This window comes from Alligator mississippiensis, chromosome 14 (genome assembly GCF_030867095.1).
Source record: "Alligator mississippiensis isolate rAllMis1 chromosome 14, rAllMis1, whole genome shotgun sequence".
In the NCBI taxonomy this organism is placed as follows: domain Eukaryota; kingdom Metazoa; phylum Chordata; order Crocodylia; family Alligatoridae; genus Alligator; species Alligator mississippiensis.
This window is the reverse complement of record NC_081837.1, coordinates 40,877,024-40,899,118: the sequence shown is the minus strand read 5'-3', so window position 1 is coordinate 40,899,118 and position 22,095 is coordinate 40,877,024. Positions and strand designations below refer to the sequence as shown.

General features: G+C 45.3%; 1 protein-coding gene and 1 non-coding gene across 4 annotated transcripts; both read left to right on the top strand.

Moving 5' to 3' along the window:
• The first annotated feature begins 1,736 nt into the window (after positions 1-1,736).
• On the top strand, positions 1,737-1,808 carry TRNAW-CCA (transfer RNA tryptophan (anticodon CCA)). The gene has a single exon. It is a non-coding gene; the product is annotated as a tRNA-Trp (tRNA).
• A 762-nt stretch (positions 1,809-2,570) lies between these two features.
• On the top strand, positions 2,571-18,630 carry LEMD1 (LEM domain containing 1). Of its 3 annotated transcripts, none has more exons than XM_059717189.1 (7): positions 2,571-3,432; positions 8,679-8,849; positions 9,132-9,263; positions 11,215-11,288; positions 12,949-13,047; positions 14,993-15,081; positions 16,842-18,630. In XM_059717189.1, the coding sequence occupies exons 2-7, from the start codon at positions 8,699-8,701 to the stop codon at positions 17,104-17,106; spliced, it is 810 nt and encodes a 269-aa protein (XP_059573172.1). In that variant the 5' UTR covers positions 2,571-3,432; positions 8,679-8,698; the 3' UTR covers positions 17,107-18,630. The 3 variants fall into 3 exon arrangements, with proteins under 3 accessions (XP_059573172.1, XP_019332820.1, XP_059573171.1); XM_019477275.2 differs by lacking the exon at positions 2,571-3,432 and adding an exon at positions 3,930-5,307; XM_059717188.1 differs by lacking the exon at positions 2,571-3,432 and adding an exon at positions 6,022-6,134.
• Positions 18,631-22,095: the final 3,465 nt, after the last annotated feature.

Here is a 22,095-nt window from a genome sequence, read left to right as displayed (position 1 = left end):
CCACCACTTTGTTTTGGGCAGGATTCGGGATTTTCGCCATCCCGGTCCTTTGTACCCCCGCTTTCAACCAGGCGCTGCAATGGCAGGGCCCACCCCGCGCCCCGCAGCATCCAGACGGCCCAGCCAGCGACACCTGCGCCAGACGGCAGGCTCGGAGTTAGACTGGGCTTCACAGATAGGACTGGAGGGGCAAGGAGAGCACGTTCGTGCAGAAATGTTGAGCGGAGACCACGGGAACAAGGGCTGTGGGCAAATGGCACCATTCAGCTGTAGCAAGGAGAGAGAGACGGGCATTATAAAGGGGAAAGCAGATGAACAGGCAAAGGGGCCGAGTCCGACGCTGATCTCAAGGTGTCCGCTCAACCTTTTGTCCCTGTGGGACGGATGAGTGGTGCGGGGCCGGCCCTACCCACTCCTACCCCCGTGCAACTGGGCTTGCTCCCCTCCTGCTGGGATCGGGTCCTGGGGCCCAGCACCACCTCCTCCCAGCTTCCCACGCTGGGATTGCACCCTGGGGTCCGTGCCACCTCCACGGGCTGGGATTGGGGGCTCCCCGTGGGTGCAGAGATTCGGGAGCAGGGGAGCCCCACGGCCCACGACACAGCTGAGCATCCCTAGCCTGGACTAATCCCTGAGTTGCATCGGTTGTAAAAACTGTCCAGCTTGATGCATCAACTCCTTGCCGTGACACTTCAAGTCGAATCCCGCAAGCACCGACGTGTGTCCCGGGGCCGCTCGTTGCAACCCGATCAGGGGTGCAAAGCAACACTTGCAGAGCAGGAGCCTGAGCGTGCAAGCATACTATCCCCCACGTGAGGAGGAGGAGGCAGGGTGCTGAGCATCCACGAGACGCTTACTGCGCATTAGCCCAACCACACAGCGCAGTAGCGTAGCGGTGACTAACCGTGCTAATAGCGTGTACATCGCTAAAAAAGCGTGCACTGGTGCTGCTGTGCAAGGCTCGTTACTGCACGTTCAGTTATTAGAGGTATGAAACTTAATCCCCGTAATTAGGGCACATGAATGAACGTGCGTAGGTGTGCCCACAGTCCGGATCCCTGATGACCAGGGGGTGGACAGGCCTCGCCGTCTGCAGCTGGGCTCCCTAATTGCTGCGGCAGATTGGCACGTTGGCCAAACGGTGCAAGAGGGAGGATTTTGCCCCAGGGGGCTGGGGGAGACGGACATTGCTGCTTTAATGCCCCCTCCAGGAACATGATGGCTAAGACCTGGCCTCAAATGTGCTGTCAATGGGGGGGTCTTGTGATTTCGGTGGGGTGCCCAAGCAGCCTCACTCATGCACTGCTCATAAAGACAGCGCCCTGCAGCTGGAAATCTTGCATGGAGTAAAAACAAATCATTGTGCTGAGAGCTAAGGCTGGAGAAGAGCACCCTGGGGGCACACAGCTGAGACTGGCACAGCTCAGCGCAGCCAAGGCAGCTGCACCCCGGGAGGGCTGCAAATGCTGCAAAGCTGCACCCCCCCCTCCTTCGACACGGTGAGTGGTATAGCCCCTCACTTTGTGATACCTATAGGCCGAGTTGGTACCGCCCACAAGGGGCAAAGCCGGGCTGTGATTGGCTGCCAGCGGCGGGCGGTTTGAAAGCCCCCAAAGGCGAGGGGGGGAGGGAGGGATGTTGCTGTCTCCCTGTGGAGCAATAGGAGCGCAGTGCGCAGGCGCAAGGCGAGGCAGTTGACGCAGCCTCTTGGCGCGGGCTCGAGCGAGTGTTTCGCAGACCTCGTGGCGCAACGGTAGCGCGTCTGACTCCAGATCAGAAGGCTGCGTGTTCGAATCACGTCGGGGTCATGGTTCCCCTGTGGTGGGGGCGCTGCTTTTGGGGGGTCCACCTGTTTCCTTCCGGTTCTGGCAGGGGGGGGGGATGTCCCGACGCAAAGTTTGTGTCCCGGGAGCCTGAGTCGCTGCTGCGGGCGTGGGAGGGGCGCCCCATGCGGGTGCACGCCGATAAAGCCAGGGGGGGGGTGTTGTGTGTGTAGCTGTGTGCACTACAAGCCTGCAGAGCTTCGGAAATGCATGCACATGCGTACGTGCTGGTGGTTGCAAACTGTACGTACACAGCTTTGGAAATACATGGTACATTCATGTGCGTGTAAAGCACATGACAGGTGAACATTTGTGCACGCACACGTGTATGAAGCTTTGGAAATTCACACGCACGTGTACGTACAAAGCTTTGGAAAGATGCACACATACCTACACGTACAGCTTGGGAAATGCACACGTATGTATAGATGTACACAGATGGACATGCAACGCTATGGAAATGCACACACACACACACACACACACATATATATATATATATATATATATATATATACACACACACGTGCACATGTGCTTTGGAAATACACATCTATGTATGTACACAAGCATGCAAAGCTTTGGAAAGACACACACACACATACATATACATGAAGCTTTGGAAATACACAGATATATGTACATACACATGTGCAAAGCTTTGGAAACACATGTACATATACACACACAAAGCTTTGGAAATACACACACACACACGTGTGTGTGTGTTTATGTGTACATACACATGCAAAGCTTTGGAAATACATATGCACACATACACGCACATACAAAGTTTTGGAAATATACTCGAATGCACGTCAACCTTTGGAAATACACACCACCATATGTACATACATGCGTATGCAAAGCTTTGGAAATACATACACATAGGTACATGCACATGCATATAAGGCTTTGGAAAAACACACGTGCACACACACACACACACACGTACATGCACATACATAAATAGCTTTGGACATACACGCGTGCACACAGATGTCATCAACGTGCCGTCACCCCAGTTAAAAACGGAGGTCGTGTCTAGATGCTGCCCCGGCCAGCGCGGCGCTGCTTTACGATCACATTTCCCTCCTTTTAAAAGGCCGTCCGTGTCTCGGCCGCGGGAAACTCTCTGGCAGATAAGGGAGGAAATGGACTATCTGGGAAATAAGGTGGCCAGCCGTGGTGGGTTCAAATGCATGAAATAAATAAATTCAAAGAAGAGAGGAATATTTGTCTCTTATCTTCTAGTTGACGGCGGTTTTGGGGGGGGAGGTGTTTGCAATGGTAGGATGCAATAACTTATTCGACTAGTAAAACTGATAGTGCCTCTAACTACTTTTGTCAATGTTGACAGTCTCATGTGGTCCTCCCAGGCTCTTGATGCCCAGGTGCCGGGCAGCTGCAGCTATCGTGTGTGTGGTGTGGGACCAGCCAGTTCCTGCCCCTCTCCAGATCTGATCCAGCCTTGATCGAAGTCGGCTGGAACCTTTTTCACGGACTTCAACAGGTTTGGGAACAGCCTCGGCGTCCCAGGAGCCCTCAGGGCTGTTTGAAGCCAAGCAGAAAATTTTAGCAACGTGTCCCGAGCAGGGCAACGTCTCCAGTAAGTGATTGCAGCTAGGCGGGCCTTTAACGTGGCATTATTAAACCTAGATGCAAAGTAAAAAATAGCAGAGCTTTGCGGAAAGAATGGTAGCGGTTGTCTGGAGCGAGCAGCGTTGCTAGCCCACTGCCTGGGATTAATTATAACTAACAACGCACCCCTGTAATTTGCTCGTGACCTTGCCGTGGCAGCAGTCCTATCTAGAACACTGACGTGCGCGCTTGATCATTTTAAATGATTTTAGGTTGGGAAGCAGCCGCAAAATTTATAAAAGAGCCGTCTCTTTCCTAATGGAAGGAGCTTCCGAGTCCTCATTAATGGTACCCTTTTTAACCTTCACTTCAAGTTGTTTTATTTTGCACACCTGAGTTCCCTTCAGCCTTCCTCTCCACTGCTCTGTTGTTCTTTGAAATGCCTTTTCTAGCCCTTAAGTAGCTAGATTTTTCACCAGATCTCACTCCTTCAAAAGAATGCAAATACAACTGCTTTGAGCGTCAATCTGCTTCCACAGGAATCTAGGCTTTATTTTAAAAAATAGTTCCCAGCTACAGCGAGCAGAAGTTGTTTTCCATTTTTTCCAGTACAGTGCCTTCCTGATGTGACTTTAAGTAAGAAAAACCGGATAGGATAAAAGCAATCTTATCGCTGAAAGCATTTGTCCGTGGCAAATAAGATTCCTCTGAATGAGAGGTGCTACATTAAAGTCATTCGGATGACCGCAAGATTGGTAATGAAGTCTAAACCTGGTCTTAGTGGGGCTCAGTGCATTATATATCCTCGCCATACCGAGGCTGATAAATAAAGCAAATATACCTATTGGGGTTGGGGTTTAGTTGTAATTGTGCAATCTTTGAACTAGGTGAATGGTGTCTTTTTGAAAGAGTTGTATGTTCGTGCACACACATCAGCATGGTCAGGCCTTGCAGTCGTCTGTGATTCTCAGCCAGGCTCCTCTCTGGGGTGCCTTGAGATCCTTTCGGGGTGCCCCCGCACTGTTAGACGCGCAAACGTGATTCACAAGATAAACCCAGAGATGGCAAATAGGAAGTCATCCTGTTAAATATATTCTGCCCTGCCTTGATCTTTCTGAGATCTCCGCAGCGGACAAATTGCTCCATTATTTTTCTGCAGTGAGAAAACAAGTGAATGCTAAGAGCCGGCATTTTCCTCGCGTCTAAAAAAAGGTGGTTCTCGCTGCTAAACTCCTTCTGGAAATAAGCATTGCCAGGTAGCGACTGAAATATTGTTCATTCAGTGTGGCTAGCTTTGTGCGAAGCAAGGTCTGCAGATAAAGTGAACGCTGCCCCTGACCTGCCTTGGGTTGCATTTCACTTGCGTTTCCCTAGAAGGTGGCTTTCATGGGGAGGTTAATAAGTGCTAAATACATAGGTGAAAGCACCCAGCTCTTATTTCCTTGTAACCAGACCTTACCTTTGAAACAAGTGACGCTTCTAAAGGAACACTATTTTGCTTCATTCATTGTGGAAAGGGATAACTTTGAGGAAACTGGGTAATTTAATACAAAGAAAGTGGAACGATTTAGACGATCTAGCTGCATTTCCCTGTAACCCATCAGGTGTCTTGCGGTGCATTTGTTTTAAGGCCAGGTGCTGTGCGTGTCTTGTGATGGAGGATAAAGCATCGGAGGTACTGCAATCCGCTTCATATCCGTCATCTCAATGAGCCCGGTTAGTACAACAGGCGAGGGAATATCAAGGCGTTACAATGTGTGCCTACATAAGTGATGTCTGCCTTTAATGTTTTGAAGGGAACAGGTACACGCAGCGGGGTGATCGTTTTGTCCCCCCAGCACCCATCAGCCAATGAGTTTCAGGAGCATCGCAATGCAGCGTCTTCCCTTCGGTATATTCTCCGGTAATTTTCCTTTTTTAAGTGCTTTTTCATTTCTCTGGGAAGACTATTCTGTAGCATAATCCGTCTCCTCTATAGGAAGATTATTTAATTGACAATAAGCCTAGTTCAGCTATACACGTTCAGTTCTCTTATTCTTACTTGCAAAAAATAAAATCCCAGTAGGCTTTAAATCATTGTTGTTACTCTTCAGAGTTTTCTTTTGCCTCGTTCATTATTATACAATGCCCCTTTCCAGCCAGGTAAATAGTCCCAGCTAGTATTTTTGGTGCTGAGAGCTGAATCCAGTATTCGAGTCATGTTCTCTGCAGAGCCACATACACTGATTACCTCTTCTCTTTTTCATTACGTGATGCCTCTTTGCTCCCCAGATCATTCCTACTCCTGCAGCTCTTTCTGCTTGCTATAACCCATGATTTTATTTTCGTTTTTTGCCAAACAGCTGATTTCCCGTCCAGGGTTTGCTTCCAACAATATCTGCGGTGGGTTAGATTTCACCAGAGGCATTTGCTTACACTTTGCTAAGATACAAGTCGGGTTTCTAACCCCTGTACGCTCTTGCAATTTTCTTCGGGCCTCGCTGCTCTTGTAGAAGGGTTTTCTCCTTCCACGTAAAATGCCTCCGTCTGACAACCAAGGGGTGACATCACAATCTGGTTTGACATCAGGCTATTGCCGTGGAAATGAATGATGTCACAGATGAGTCACTAGCACTGCATTCTAGCCCCTGGGAGTAGGGCAAGTGGGCTTTTAGGGAGAGGAAGCCTTTTTTTACCATCTCTGACTGCTTTAATTAGCAGAGTCAGAATCCCACCTGATGATGTGAGGGAGTAAGTGGATCTGTCTGGTTTTCCTAGTAGGAATGTTTTCTAAGGCCGTGTCTAACGCTGGTACGGTTCTTTATCACCAGGCTGCAGCACTGGAGCCTGATATCTTTAGCAAACTAGATGCAAACTGAAGGGGGCCTTTTCGGGGATTAGCAGTTCTTGTTTGGGGGGAAAAAAAGAAGTAATACCACTTGATAAGGCACAGTTATGTTTGTTGAGGCAGGGCTGATACAAAATACCTAGGCTTAATCCTTGGAACATCAAATGTATTCATGTAGAAAATTGTAATGTGTGTGTGGCTTCATGGGGCGTTTGGTTTTCTCCCCCCAGTTCCTCTTTTTCTGTACAGGAAGATAAAGACAGGAGTTTTATATTGTGGGCTTCAGCCAACGGGTATTAAAAAGAGATTATTGGTTAAATGAAACAAAACTATCGTTGGTTGACTTAATGCCGTTTAAGCAAATACAAACGGTCTCCATGTCCATTCAGGTCTTTGTTCTGGCCATTTTATTAAAGGCCTTCCTAAATCGAATCATATAAATATATCATCTTGAAGAGGTTTTTTTAAGTCTGTAGGATTTTCCAGGGGAAACGTGACCAGCCCCTGCTGAAAATCAACCTAATTCTCCTAATTTCTTGCTATTACTTTGAAAATCCCTGCCTAGATCCAGAAATTGGGACCGAGCAGAAGTTCTTCAGTGTTGTTGAGGGTTGGCTTGAATATAAAGCTTATGTAAGTTTAAGCATGTGTGATGTTAGCCTGGGGTAGCTTCTGCTTTTCTGGCAGCTTTAAACCTATGTAGGAGTGGACCCACAATAAGATTTGTGTTGTTTAAACACAGCTAGCTAAATCTAGTGCAGCCTGTGCATAGACGAGTCAGGAGTGACGGTAAAAGCTCTGGTACAATTGCCAAACGTCTAGTTTTTGATAGATATTTGTTGATATGTGAATGGTAGATACAGTAGCTGGAAGACAATAAATAAGAAGGGTTTATTAGAGGGCACCGTGGAGGTCTAGTCTCTGCCACGATGATGTGCTGTTGTCTGCCAGCAACAGTGTTTCCTGTGCTGCTCATGAGAGTTCAGTCTGACATTCACGGGTAGATGTTGAGAAGTTGAAATAAGTATTTGGAAAAAGTCTAGTAAGTACCGCACATCTAAAAGTGTTGCATCTGCCAGTTGGCTATCTTCCAAGGGATTTGTGAACATTAATAATACAAGTGTCTCATCATCACTTTGAGGTAGGTAAATGTTATCCCCATTATACAGATGGAAAAGTGGACGCACAGAGGCGGCGCATATCATTCTCTTTTATCCCAACCGGTTTAGCATTGCAGAACTGGGAGAGCGTGGTCCTTAAACCCAATTTTAAATGGTGTAAACAGCAGAGGTTAGACCTTTTCTTCCTATTAAGTGGGAAGGAATGGAGTGACAGAGGTGTAGCTTTAGGCAAGTCTTGTGCTCCTGTAAGATACCGTGGATCTCTAGAGACTCGATTCCAATCAGAGTGGTGCATGTTATAATCAAAACCAGGTCACAGGAGACCAAGGCATGAAAGAACAGCTGTTGCATGCAGTCATGCACAGTATTTTGTGCTAGAAATGATTCATTTAGTCTGTGTAATATATATGGAAATGTGCTGTGGGAACGTTGCTTGGGTACTTGAAAATAAAATGTCCTAGTGATACAGCCCAAACAAAGCTGATCTTTGATTCACAGATCTTGCAGGCTTTTCTCTTTTGTAGTCTGTCAAGTAGATATAGGCAATCTAGTTCTTAGCTCTAGAAATATTACTGGCAGTATTAAATCTACATATACACAACTCGTACAGACTTGCAGGTTTAAAAGGGGCATCACTCCCTCACTGAGAACATAGGGTGAATGATACAATTTCTGTCGGGCTGCTGCAGAGACATATAGAAAAGGGAAAGCAAGCGAGCAGAAATGTGTTTCTGGAGCTGTCTTGACACAAGGAAACAAAGAAGGCAAGACAGTGGATGTGGGAAGGAAGGGGAGGAATGATTTCCAATTTCCTAAGGAGTATTGCAAACAATGGAGATCTGAATTATAACGAGATACTTCAAGTACTTTTCTAAGCACGTTGCATATAAGCCTGGGCACTTGGTATGAATTATTGGCCTATCTTATACCTCAAATAAAAGTGCTAAAGCAGACTAGTACACTTACGATTCCAGGATCTTATTTATGAATTGTACGTTTGCATATATTGATTGCTTTTCTATTTCCCTTCTGGAAGCCTCCTCTGAAATTTGGGTAGGCCATCTCTTGGATCCACTTAATTCCATTTGACAGGCAAACGCTACGTTACTTGTCATTTGCTACCTAGGTTTGTATAAAGGCTTTAAATGTGCAAACCCTCAGAAGTCTTCTGTGATGGAGCTGTCGGGCATTTGGAAGCCATTCCAACAGAGGCAGGAATCCAGAAGTGGCAACGTACCTTTTGCAAAGACAGGTCGTCGGTAAAAACAGGATTTGTGAAGCAACAGGATAAATTCTTCAAAGTGCCTTTCTCATGTCTCATTTCAGAGGTTCTGCTGTTGGACACCATGGCCCAGGTTACTGTCGGTGTGCTGATAGAAGAACGTCACGAAAACAGGAGCCAAGAAAACACAGATGGATTCCAGGTTAAACTACTGAGTGACAGCGAATTGCAGAAACAGCTCCTCCTCTACGGAGTCGAACCTGGACCAGTACTGCGTACGCATCATCTCACTAATGGGGAGAGTTAAGGGCAGGTTACATTTGCAAGCAATTAAAAAAAAAAAAAAATAGTAATGGGGTCTTGTTGACCCAATGCAAGAAAGCAAAGAGCCAAGCTTTCAAAAGAGCTCGGCATCTTTTTAAACATACATTTCAGCGCCACTCCGTGCGGGCCGCTAGGTGCTGAGCACAATCCTAAATTTCAGTCATTTTCTATTATTAAAATGCTAATCACGCAGCAAACTAAAAGCCGCTTGTGCTCTGAACTGTTTGTTTTAGCTTCTACGCGGACTCTTTATGAGAACAAGCTATTAGAGTTGATGAATTCGAGCCCGCAAACACCACGTGGTCAGACAAATGAAACGGAAGACCTTGACCGGTATTCAGAAATGAAGGAGGAGAAAACAAAAGGTACGATACTGAGCTTTGTGGGTGCAGACATTAAAATAATGCGGGTTTTTCAAACTTGAGCATGTGGTATTTTCACAAGTGTTGGACAAACAGGTTTTTATACAGGTATTTAAATACCTGTTTTACAAACCACATGAATAATTGGTGCCACAACACCGCTCCACCCTTCCCCCTTTTTTGGGGGAATTTGATTTTGTCATCACTAAGGCCCCTTTATGCCATACGGAGGAAAAAATCCTCACCTGCTGGAAAGTGTCCTAACTCGGAGTCAGAGCGACGTGGGGCTGGAAGGGACCTCCAGAGGTCATCTAGACCAACCCCCTGCCTGAGGCAGGATCAGCCCTGTCCAAACCTTCGCATGCAAACCATCCGTTTCTGACCGTGCAAAGAAACCTTAAACTGGGAACAAATCGCACTTACACCAACTTAGCAATAGTGACAATCAGGCCTTGTAGGGGGAGCAAATCTGCCTTTTTATTAAGTAAGAATGTTTGGAGATGTGTTTGCTTCCTAATTCCCATTGATTTTGTCTCCTGAAAGAGGAGTTATCAGGGGCGGGCAATTATTTCGGGCGGAGGGCCGCTTACTGAGTTTTGGCAAGCCATTGAGGGCCGCATGACAGGCAGCCAGGGGCAGATTACTATTAATTTTCTAAATTTTTAGGGGCCCCACGGGCCGCATTTGGCCCACCCCGAGTTATCTTCTGTGTGGGCATACTGTCCCATAATGGCCTGCTGCAGAGTTTCTTAAAATTTGCCTCTTTAACCTCTGTTACACCTTCATTGCCATCTCCTTTCACCTATTGCTAATATTTGATTTAGTTATGAAAAATCAGTACCAGCTGAGTCAGGGGCTACAGCAACATTGGCTTTAACATGGAAAAAATTAGCTTGAATTACATGTTGGATAGCCTCATCAGAATAATTCCAGTGACTGAAGTCTGAGAAGCTGTTAAAGTAGATGGATCCTTGTTCTGATCTGGCCTGAAAAAATCCGACATGAATATCCAGGCATTTGAGCTCTCTTCAGACTTCAGAGGAGGAATGAATACAGGATCTTTTCTCTTGGCTCTTGTGTAACATCCAGTAGCTCGGTCCTGGAGATCCTTTCGGGAGAGTGAGTTAGAACTGAAAACCAGCCTTTTGATCTCCTTTTAAATCTCCGTTTGAAGTTCCTATGAAGACTAAAGCCAACCCTCCCAGTATTTTAGAGATTGCAGTGAATAGCTAGCTTTGTTTAAGTGATTAGCTCGGTGGGGCGAATTCCGGCGCTGCTGCGAAAAGGAAGGAGTTCCAAAATCCTGAGCAGCTTAGGCATGTTTTGAAAAAAACACGAAACCAACAGCTGTGCATTGGACTAATCTGACAGTGTAGCAGCTGTCATAACAAAAGCAGAACTGGTTCAAACAAGGCTTCTTTCTGTATTGATTAAACATCATTTAAAGGAAGCGGTTTTTTCACTAGTTCCTACTGCATCGCACGCTGGAATAGATAAGTAATTGTTCACTCATTCCACATTGGTTCCTGCCACCCCTTTTTTCTTGAACCCTAAAGTCATCAATCTAATTTGGGGTTAGTTATGTGCTGCAAATCTGGGCATGTAGCCTCTTCCCACTTGCTTAGCTTGCACTTTATCATCTCATTGTTTCTAAAATGCCCCTCGCCGTGATATCTATCTCGGTGTCCGATTGAACATGGTATCTGTTGGGTGGGGTGGCGAAGTGTTTTAACATGCATGGAAATTATGTTTATAATTTACAAATATTTCAGTGACAGCACAGGAAGTTTAATTAAATGTGTGTGTCTGTATGTATTTATTCCATAAATCCAGAGAGCTGATTTAAACAGCTTCGAAAGTTGTTCTGTCCCACACCTCTTATTTTAAAGTATCCGGCACACTTCATGCACATCTGTAAGGTGTTCACTTATGAGCTTTCCTTCTTCTCATTCAGAGACTAGTACTGAAGTAGTCCTTGAAACAAAAGACTTCAAAGTGACAGCAGCCTGTGCCTCTGGCTATGATAAAGTAAGTAACCTACTAATGCATGAATATTTTATGTATCTATAGCTAAATGCAGGAAATTGCAGTTAATATAAACTGATGCACGTTGTATTAGTCTCATGACAAATGCAGCAATTACAACCTATCAGTTAATTATAGCATGCTTCTATGGCCCAATTTATATAGAGCAGCCCACGGAAATCCACTGTAAAATGATCAGATCAGGTGTTTAAGATGTACCAAGATACTTTCTGATTTACAAAGCACCTAAGTAACTATTAATACAGACTTAGCAGTGTATTTAGAATTAACCATCAAATACTGACTCGATCACTAGAGTTTTGCAGCATGATACTTCAGCTTATATTCTAAAGGGACTCAAATAAGATGACCCTTATCAGAGGTGGGAAAACCAGTTCCTATAAACTTAGACAACCAGTTACTGTCCATCTGTCTGTAGTTGTTATGTGCCCCTCTGCTATTGTGACAGCTATACATATTACAGTTCAATGGATTTAGTCTCACAAGACCCCAATGCAGGAGGGAAATGCTGTCCTCCCCATTTAACAAAGGGGTCCTGAGTAAGGCACCTATGAGATTTTGATGCGACGTGTTCAGGGTCACAATGCACGGGGAATTGGACTAGGGTCTCTGGAATGCAAGCCTCCTGCTTTGACTACTAGGCCATCCTCCCTCCCATTGCCACACACATCGGGCACTGTCCAGCCACGTTTGAAAACAGCTTCAGAAGTAATAAATACTGCTCTGTGCAATGTCACAACTATACAAAACCAATGCTTTCACCCTATGCCATTGGAAAAATACGGACCGCAGTGAAGGTCCTGAATAACGAACATCACCAGTGGGTTTTTTGGCATCCCTTGTGATTTCTCCTTTGTCCGCAGGCTCCACACACAGAAGTTTCAGAACGTCACAAGAAACTCCTGTCTCCTGATACAGATTACAGTCTTGCCAAGATAGTAGCAGAGGAAAGTACCGGCTTGGCTCCTACCATCTTTTACTATCTAGTGCTGTTGCTGCACTTCCCAATTCACAAAGTTTAAATTTATGCATGAATTCAGGAATTCCTTAGGTGTGCTCAAGAGCAGGAATAGAGTTAGCTCCTGCTAACTTTTCAGCAGTAGCTATAACTGAAAATCTCTGCCATCTGATGGGGGGCACCTTGGCTTTGGTCGATTTGCATTATGTGCATACAGGAGAACCTTGCAGCGTGAAGTGCGTACCAGATATATTCATAAGAAAAAATTCCCTTATGAAATAACTGACTCATCTCAATGAAGCTGTTCCACCTGCTATAATCTCCATAGAGGTCTTAGTATAGGAAACGGTATTGGTGTTTTAAAAAAATTAAGCAAGCTGATATTAGACTTGCTTTAGAAAGCAGAAATTAGCTTGAAGTTTATAAATATCATGCATAAGGCACAAATAAGTTCAGGCTCTGGTTACACTTCTTTTAAAATGAAAGTTGCACTGTAAATGAAGGTATGCGCTTCTCGTCACAGCTAGACCAGTCTCAAGTAGCTATTTCCTAAATGAGGCTTGTTGTAATATTCTGGACTTTGATACAGGAATTTTTACCATGAGAGGCTTTGAATGTGGATAGGTTGTTTATGCTTTTTTTTTTCCCCCTGAAGTAATGCATTTCTGTCTTGGATGTTAACAGCTGGAACAAATATTGCCAGAGGATAAGCTGGCAGCGCATCTGATGCACGGACAAAAGCAGTCAGGTGGCAGCAGTCCTCAGCCCACACGCAGGAAAACGGTACTTTGGTGCTAATGAACTTACAGCAAATTGACTTTTCTTTTCCCCCGTAAAAACTTCCAAAGCCCTATATCCCTAAAACAACATCCTGCACCCTGTGGTAGCAAAACAAAACGGAGCAAACAGCTTTATTGATCTACACTTGTTTCAGATGCCGTCCATGGACCGCAGAACTCCTTTCCTTGATCTTACATTAAGCCACACATCAAGAAGTCTCTCCTCTTACTAGAAGCAATAGTACGGACTCTGCAGGCTAATTTACCTGGCCTCTTCACATGGTAAATTAGCCTGTGGTAGAGTCCTGTGCTATCAAGATGAGACTGCTTCATTTAGAGAGATCCTGGGCATCTCTACATAAGACTGAATTTGCAGGGCAGACATGCAAATACATTGGCTCAAAGGTGGTCTTTTATAACAAGGAAACAGCTGCATGCCTCCATGTCAAAGAACTATATAAGGAAACTTCTGATTGAAACAAAGACAGTCTCAGAATAACTTTGCTTTTGCACTTATAAATCAGCCGAATGATCTTGAAGTGGGAGATGTTCATACTGTGACACTTCCATCATGGTTTTCTGCTAATGATTTTTACATTTAATAAACTTATGCTGGATTTCAGTTCAGCATTTTGCAGGTGTTAACCCTGCACATGTTGGTCAAAATATATGACTTTAAGGACACGCCTAAATCTTTGTCGGGTGGGGAGTTGGATTGAATTTCTTTGGAACAAGACTTGTATCAGCACAGTGGGACTCTAACCTTGTTGGATGTATTTGATTGCCACCCTCATACAGCTGTTCTTGATGACCATCTCATTTTATGTGTTTTGAGTCTAGAACAGACCTTTTTATTAGCTTCAATCAGTAAAAACAATTTCTCACCAAATAACATTTGACTGTCTAATTAAAACACAGCAGGTGCATCTACACAAGATGCTTACTGCGCATTAGCCTCATAACACTGCACAGTAGCGCGTCATGGCACACACTGCATTAATAACCTGCTGTGGAGTAATTTTAGTTACTGTGCATTCAGTTAGTACTTCATTAACGAAGCACTAAACTAAACACGCAGTATCTAAGGCACATTACTGAACATGTCGATGCGCCCACTTATGTCATATTAGCGAATTAATAGTCAGCCATTGCACACGTGAGCTGAGTCCTAATAAAGTAGTCTCAATGCAGTATTTTACTCAAAATAACCCTTCACTTTCATATTTGTTCTAATGAACATAATTATGATATCATAAAAAGTTTTTGTTTTAAATCTGCCATCAGCTCTTCATCTATCTTTCCTGCACCCGTTTTATTTTCAGTTACAAGGGCAATATTTTATTGTACTTGTTTGTAAGTTCTGTTGAAATAGAGGGATTAAATCAACTCTTCGCCTATGGAGTGGTGACTGACTTGTACAATAAAACCGCTTTTCCAGCAGGGTAAGAAAATGCTGGACAAGAGCACAATGACTTATCGAACACTACCTAGTACTCCACAGACATCAATGTTTGTTAAATAGAATAGACTGCAGGCAACTAACCTTTATTTAGCTCAGTCTCTTGATGGTTATAAATCCTTCACCAAAGGTTTTACTGTTTGCTAAAGTGGATGGTTTCTCTATGAACAAGATAATTTAAAGGCAGTTTCCGTGCACTGGATCACTTACCAAGAAAAAATCATGTGGTTATCCCTATGTTTATGGTACTGTCCTCCTTTAAGCTTCTGTGGGCATAGCTAATGTTCAAGGCCAGTGTTTTGCACACAGTCATAGTTTCCTGCTAAAACAATGCTTAGCCTGCAAACATGAAGCATCATGCCAAAAAAATAGCTAGGATGTTTGTAGTCCAAGATATCCACAGTTTATTCATTAGCTTCAATGATTAGGATTAAAAGCTCCTGGGTTGAGCAATAGATGTCACACCAGAACCTTTTTCTCCTCTCATCAGATAGCTGACACACCTGGGGGCACTGTTGGCAAAGATGATGGCCAAGGTGAAACATGGTTTCCAGCCTCTCAGTCTCCTGTTGGGATAAGGTAAGGCTGTTCAATAACCTGATGCAAAGTTAATAGAAATGCAGCACCTAGCCATGGCTAATCTTCCCTCACATTGTTTGTGGGTGATTGAAAAAGCTTCAGCTTGGCCTTCCAGAGATTGTGAAATCTCTGAAGGAAATCACCCTTGCAGAGGCTGCTGGGTTGATGACAACCCCTCCAGCTTGCTAAGCAGCGCTGGTGGTGAGAGAGAGAAATTCAGGGAACTTATGACAGATGGAGCCACTTGCTGAAGTGTACTTTAGCTTTTCATGGTGGCTTTTTCACAGCTAGAAGAATGGGAAAGTTGCAGACTAGTGTATTTAAAGTTTCTTGTGCTGTGGCGCCTGTGAATATAGATCTTGAGCTGGGGGAGCACCAGCACCTGCAGGGAGTGTAACCTCTACAGCCAGTTGCATATTTGTTTTTAACTGGCTTGTGCGATGCAGTTGCTCTTCCATGTTAACTTGCTCTACAAAAGCTATTGCACCACTTGAATACAGTAATGACATGAAGTCACTAGGGAGCTGGGACAGCCCTGAACCTTTGATATAGGGCTGAAGAGAAAGGAGCGTTTAAGTTGCTGGGTTGGGCCAGAGAGACCTGGGCTCAGCTCTGAGCTCTGCCCTGGACCTCTCTGCGCCTCGGTGCTGATTTAGACTGTAAGCTCTTCAAGGCTAGGGACCATCTCTTACTATCACGTCTTTTTATGTTTAACAGAGCTTGTTGCAAAATGGGTTTCAATTGTGCTTGGTGCTCCTGGCAATAAAGCAGCCGGTAGAGTAATTCTCTCCTGCTACTGAGTTAACTAGTCTGCTCGATGCTTCCACCGCGCGCCGTGCTGAAACTCGGCACGCAGAGAACACCGATGCCCCCTGCACCGAAACAACTTTCTTCATGTCCAAAAAAGCCGGTGTCTTTCTTTTCCTTTTGCAGCCTGCTATTTATTCTGGAGGGCATGCCGGCTTTCACAAAAAGACTGTTCCTGGGGTGCTTTGAAGTGAAAACTAGACACCAGTTGGCGTCAAAATCAAAATGAGCAATATAAATTAGTTTTTAATAGGGGACAGCATCCAGATTGTGTACATGGGGTGGTCTTTTTTAAAAAAAATCCACCACTTAGTCACTGCAACTAGTATGGGGGGGGGGGGGGTTTGGTTATTTCTCTTGTTCAGGTAGCAACTCCCTTTCCATCTCGGCAGAACTCCACTTCCTAATTCTTCTGTGGCTGTGCAGAGAGAAAAGTGAATAGCAGGAACCTGTGCCCCATGGTAGTGCATCGGGAAGACTGGAGGAGGCCCATTTATCTTCCCGTGCAGCTCATTAAACACGAGTCCTGACCTGCAGATTTTGCTTCTGTTGGCAACCGGCCAGAATGCATTGTTTCCTAATACTAATTTCCCATCCGTCCTAAAACAGCAAATAACCCTCGAAAGCCTGCCTGAGGAATGTATTCCTTCCAGTGTTGTGTCGGTGAAGCGCAAACTGTTGTAAAACACATCACGCTCCCGACCGTAATGGCTGTCAGCCTAAGATTCAAGCCACAGCAGTGTCTCCATCCAGACAGCTCACAAAAAAGCTTGCTGCCGTAATTTCAGAGGTTCTTGTTGTATCACCTGTCCTTTGCCTGCCTTTAAGTTTCTCTTGATCACCAACCAGCCTTTTTCTTCCCTCCTGTGTGCTATTTCTGTTGCTAAGTTTGAATAGTAACAAGGGTACAGATTTTTTTCCAGCTGTCTTATGCCTCGTCTTCCTCTTCGCAGTTCTAGGCAAAGAGCAGCCAAGGAGAGCGGCCAGTCAACCAAGGAGACTGTAGAGACGGTCAGGGTGGAGAAGGAAAAGCTGAAGCTGGAAAAGCAGAAGTTCAGGGCAGAAGTGGCCCGAGAGGATACTCATCAAGGGCTCATACCCATGCCAGTGAGGATCGCCATACTCACCATCTTCATCTTTGTGCTCTTTGTGTACGTTACGATGGAAACGAACCCGAACAACCCCTTCCTCCAGTTCATCATGGCAAGGTGGCTCTAGCAGTGCCACGGGTCCTTGTTAAGGAGCATTTAGCCCCGACTCCACACTGATGAAGGTGTGCTTTTCTCTTCCCTACAACTTGTGAGCAAGCTCTGCAGGTAGCGAATTAAAAGACCAAAGTGAGGGGAAAATATATAGTCGCTGAGTTTTGTTTGTCTGGCGTTTCGTTAGACAGTAGCTTACAGCGACTGCTTTATCATGTCTCGCCTGCACCGGCGGAAGTCACGGACTGGCACATGTCTTTGGCCACTGTCACCGCTCAGAAGTCTTTAAGGGATTGCATTTTTATCTAGCTGATCATTGGCTCTGTAAGAAGTTAACCTTTTCTCCTATGGAGCCATTCTCTTCCCATATGGGAGAAGCACTAGCTTTAGGCTCAGGAGAGAAATCGCACCCAGACATGGTGAGCCAAGTGACAGCCCCCATGATACCACAGAAAGTGAGAAGCAAGTCTTCAAGTTTCAGGGAATCGTTCTCGCTGTATCTCAGGCGTGACTGAGAGGATACCTTCTTTTCCACCCCTCCAATTTTTTTTCCACCCCTCCAATTTTTGTATCAGAAAGGGGGGCTGTGGGTGTCGGCGTACTTCAAGGTCAATGGCGTGCTTTCCTCATTTAAAGGTGACTGTTTTTTGTAATACAGCTGTGAACCTAAACCACGAATGATGGTGCCTTTCAAATCAAGACACTGTAAACCAGTAACTGAAAGTGTTTTATCGACTAAGGCTGAATTGAGGGCTTTTAGTGCACTCGGCTTTTGTAGTAGAGAGACAGACTGCTGCACTCAGGGCTTAACCCTGAGAAACACACCAAAAACTTATTAAGTAGGGGTTTTATGGCTGCACATGTAGCCATTAAATAGCATAAAAGGGGAGGGGGGGGCAACTTTTTTGGCCAGTGGGCCACAAATTAGCCCCACTCCCTCCCTGAGCCCCAGTCTAATCCCCTTCCCCCTGCCTGATCTGCTGCTCTGCTTTCTGTTCTCTCCCCTGTGCTCCCTGCCCAGTCTTCTGCTCTGCTTTCTGCTTCCTGCCTCTCTGCTACCTGTCCCAGCCCCAATCTGCTTCCTGCCACCTCAACTTGGCCTCCCCAGGCACAAACTATTGAACAGTCTTTCTATTTAATTTAAGGTGTTTTATCTCATCTTTGTAAAATGGTTTGCACCCATCCTAACTATCCCCACTCACTACCTCCGATCAAGATGTTATCTCTTTCCTAAACGAGATAACAAATGACAAGCACAATTTTATTTCTATAGTTTTCTGAAGCAATGAAATTAAAAGCAACAGTTCAAGCGTTTGGTTGTGGCAAGAGTCGTGTGTTCACAAATGCGACCTGCTTTGAAACAAGCCAACTCTCCATTTAGCAAATGCAATGTTATCTGGAGGGTACATCTTTGGTCTTTTTTTTTAGACTGTTGTTGTTTGTTTAAAGGGAAACACGTTGGTTTTTTAAATTGCTGTGTAAGTACCAAGTTATTAAATGTAGTTGCTCCAGTGTTAAATAAAGAAACTGCTGAAAAGCCTGCTGTGGTCATTTATTCCATGTGAGAATGTGTTAGCACGTAAGAGCCTTCACTTCAATGGTCTGTACGCCTTGATACAGGTGTTTAGAAGGCAAGTATATATGAGTTGGTAACTTTGGCATGTTATCTCATTTCCTTCTATGACCAGGTGACATATCACCTGGACACGGAAGAAGAGATTGATCTCATATACCTGGACTTTAAAAAAAGCCTTTTGATCTGGTGTCCCATGACCTCCTCATGGAAAAAGTGGCCAGCTGTGGCCTCGGCAGCACCGCAGTCTGATGGCTGGGAAATTGGCTCCGAGGTCGGACCCAGGGAGTAGCGGTCAATGGCAGCGAGTTATTATGGTGCTCCGTGACCAGTGGCGTCCCCCGAGGCTCTGTCCTTGGACCGGTTCTCTTCAACATCTTTATCAGCGATGTGGACGTGGGTGTCAGAAGCGCACTGGCCAAGTTCACCGATGACACTAAACTTTGAGGCATAGCGTTCACACCTGAGGACAGGCTAGTGATCCAGGCTAACTTGGATAAACTTAGTAAGTGGGCAGATACAAACCTGATGATATTCAATATTGATAAATGTGAGGTACTCCACCTCAGGGGGGGGAACCCGCAGCATGCTTACAGGCATGCTACACTTGCTAGCATCACGGCTGAAAGACACTTGATGGTCATGACTGACCACAAGATGAACATGAGCCACCAATGCGGTTGTTGCAGCTGGTAAAGCAAACAAAACCCTGGCTTGCACACGTAGATGCTTCTCAAATAAATCTCAGGATGTCATCCTCCCACTGTACTCGGCCTTGGTGAGGCCACAGCTGGAGTACTGCATCCAGTTCTGGGCTCCACAATTCAAGAAGGATGTGGAGAAGCTTGAGCGAGTCCCAAGGAGATCCACATGCGTGATCAGAGGGCAAGAGCACAGGCCTTATGAAGAAAGGCTGAGAGCCATGGGACTCTTCAGCCTGGACAAGTGCAGGCTCAGGGGGGACTTGGTGGCTGCTTATACGTACACAAGCGGGGTGCATCAGGATCTGGGGGAACATCTGTTCACCGGAGCACCCCAAGGAAAAACAAGGACCAATGGTCATAAACTCCCCCAGGACCGTTTTAGGCTGGACACAAGAAAAAATGTCTTTACTGTCTGAGCCACCAAGACCTGGAATAGACTCCCTCCTCAGTGATCTGAGGTAGGGGGTTATCTCTTTCCTAAATGGGATAATAAATGACAAACAGAATTTTATTTCTATAGTTTTCTGAAGCAACGAAATTAAAAACAACAGTTTAAGCGTTTGGTTGCGGCAAGAGTCGTGTGTTCACAAATGCGACCCGCTTTGAAAAAACCCAACTCTCAGTTTAGCAAATGCAGCGTTAGCTGGAAAGTACAATTTTCTTTTCTTTTCTTTTTTTTGTGCGCGGTCTTTTTTAGCCTTTTTTATGTTTAAAGGAAAACACTTTGCTTTTTCAAATTGCTGTGTAAGTACCAAGTTATTAAGTGTAGTTGCTCCAGTGTTAAATAAAGAAATCTGTTATGCTATGTCAGCTTAACTCCAGAAATGCACACCTGATGGCTTCACCATTTGAAAGTAGGTGCACGTAGGCAGCACTCTAGCTGTCACTTATTTCCCCTGGTAAACCTTGTTTTGAACGGTTCAGTTGAAATCTGGTGGCTTATGATGCCTATGTCTGGACACTTAGTATGCAGAACAGGAGAGGTGGCTGGTACAATCCTGCCGTTCCTATCGCTATGCTGTTGCTGCTCCTGTTGCACAATTGACTGTGCTGCTGCGGTTTGAAACCTGCCTCTGAAGCAACCACAGCTTACCGCTGCTCCGAGCTGGCTTAGTAGTATTTATGCATTGCAAGCTCTGCACAGCAGCTGCAGAATATATTACCACTGGTAGTTGCTTAGGCATGATCAGTTCTACTTTTAAATCTTGCCCTCTTGTATCTCTGCAAAGTTTGGCGTTTGTTTCCCTTCCTCTCATGTCTTTCTGCAGGAGTTTCTGGGAAACTTTTTTTTGCCTCTAAAAATATTTCCAAAGCTGATTTTGGCTTTTACATAAAGAATACGTCTGGAGATGGACGTTGTTCCAAGTTCTGAAGATGGGTCCTGCAAGACGGGAGCTGTGAAGAGAGTTTGTCATTCTCCCAATATCCAAATGATTCCTGTTATTAGTAGTGAGCTCAGCCCACACCAGCTGATGTGCTGGATTTAAATAATAGTCTTTGTGGAAGCAGCAAAGGTGTTGCATTGGAGGCAATTGTGTGCTGCACAGATACTTCAGTGGTTTACTCTGCTTTTAAAGCCTGTTCCTCTCACGAACAGCAGATCACCTATATTTTCTATATGCTAGGAAGAAAGGAAATAGATCCCCTGGTTTTTGGCATTAGATGCCCGACAGGAGTGAAGGGAGAGACACCTCAGCATGTTTTCCCCACTGGTTTACCATGCAGAGTCCAGCGAATTTATTTTTGCATTTCAGCAGAGGCTCCTTGCTTCTGCTGAAAAGCCTGTTGTTGTCATTTATTCCACGCGAGGATGCACTAGCACATAACAGCCTTCACTTCAGTGGTCTGTATGCCTTGATACAGGTGTTTAGAGGGCAAGTATATATGGGTTGGTAACTGCGATGCATGATCTTTGCTGGGCCATGGTGTGTGCTGCCAGTTCAAGATGAAAGACACGTTGGAAAACAACGCGGCTTATTTTAACGTATGCCAAGGTCACGCTTGCTGGGTCTACCAAAAATAAGAAACACTTCCAAATTCCTCCCACCCTATTGCAATATGTGTAATTCCTGCAATCGATTGACCTACTTTTTAAGCAACAGCATAACGGGCAGAACCCCAGCACGTCCTTGCCGGAATTGGATTCTGATCAAAATTCCCCCTATTAAGCTCCGAAGGGGAAATGAGCAGCTTTCTCAGCCTACAGAAAAGCTCGATTCGTGCCAAGTCGTCTCGAGCTCCGTGGAAATGGATCCGGCGGCGGGGATCTTGCCTGTTCCGCGGGGAGTTCACTTTGCACATATTGTGCTTGCTCATTTTGGAGCCGATCAGCAAAACAAACAAACAGGCAGCATGTAGGTGTCACAAGGCATCGATGGAGGGGCTGGCATGGCCCAGCTCAACCTCATTCACAGGGAAACCAGGACTGCTGGGACTCTGCGTGGGCAGCAGCTTTAACAGGCTCTGTGAGTAATTGGGTGTTTTCCTAGCAATTGATTGTATCCATAATGCAAGGCAAGGTCATGTTGTTGCACTGTGGCATCCTTCCTGGCAGGTGCCGTGCAGGTGGAAGGGGGCATTGGGAATTACATAAGTACTAACCATTGTCCCTGGTAAAACACTGGTTCCACGTTCGCTGTTGAACCTCTGCTGCTTTAAAGTGCCCGGTCTTTCATTTCAATTGCTGCTGCTTTCATTTTCTGCAGAACACTGGGCCAGCGAGCAAATA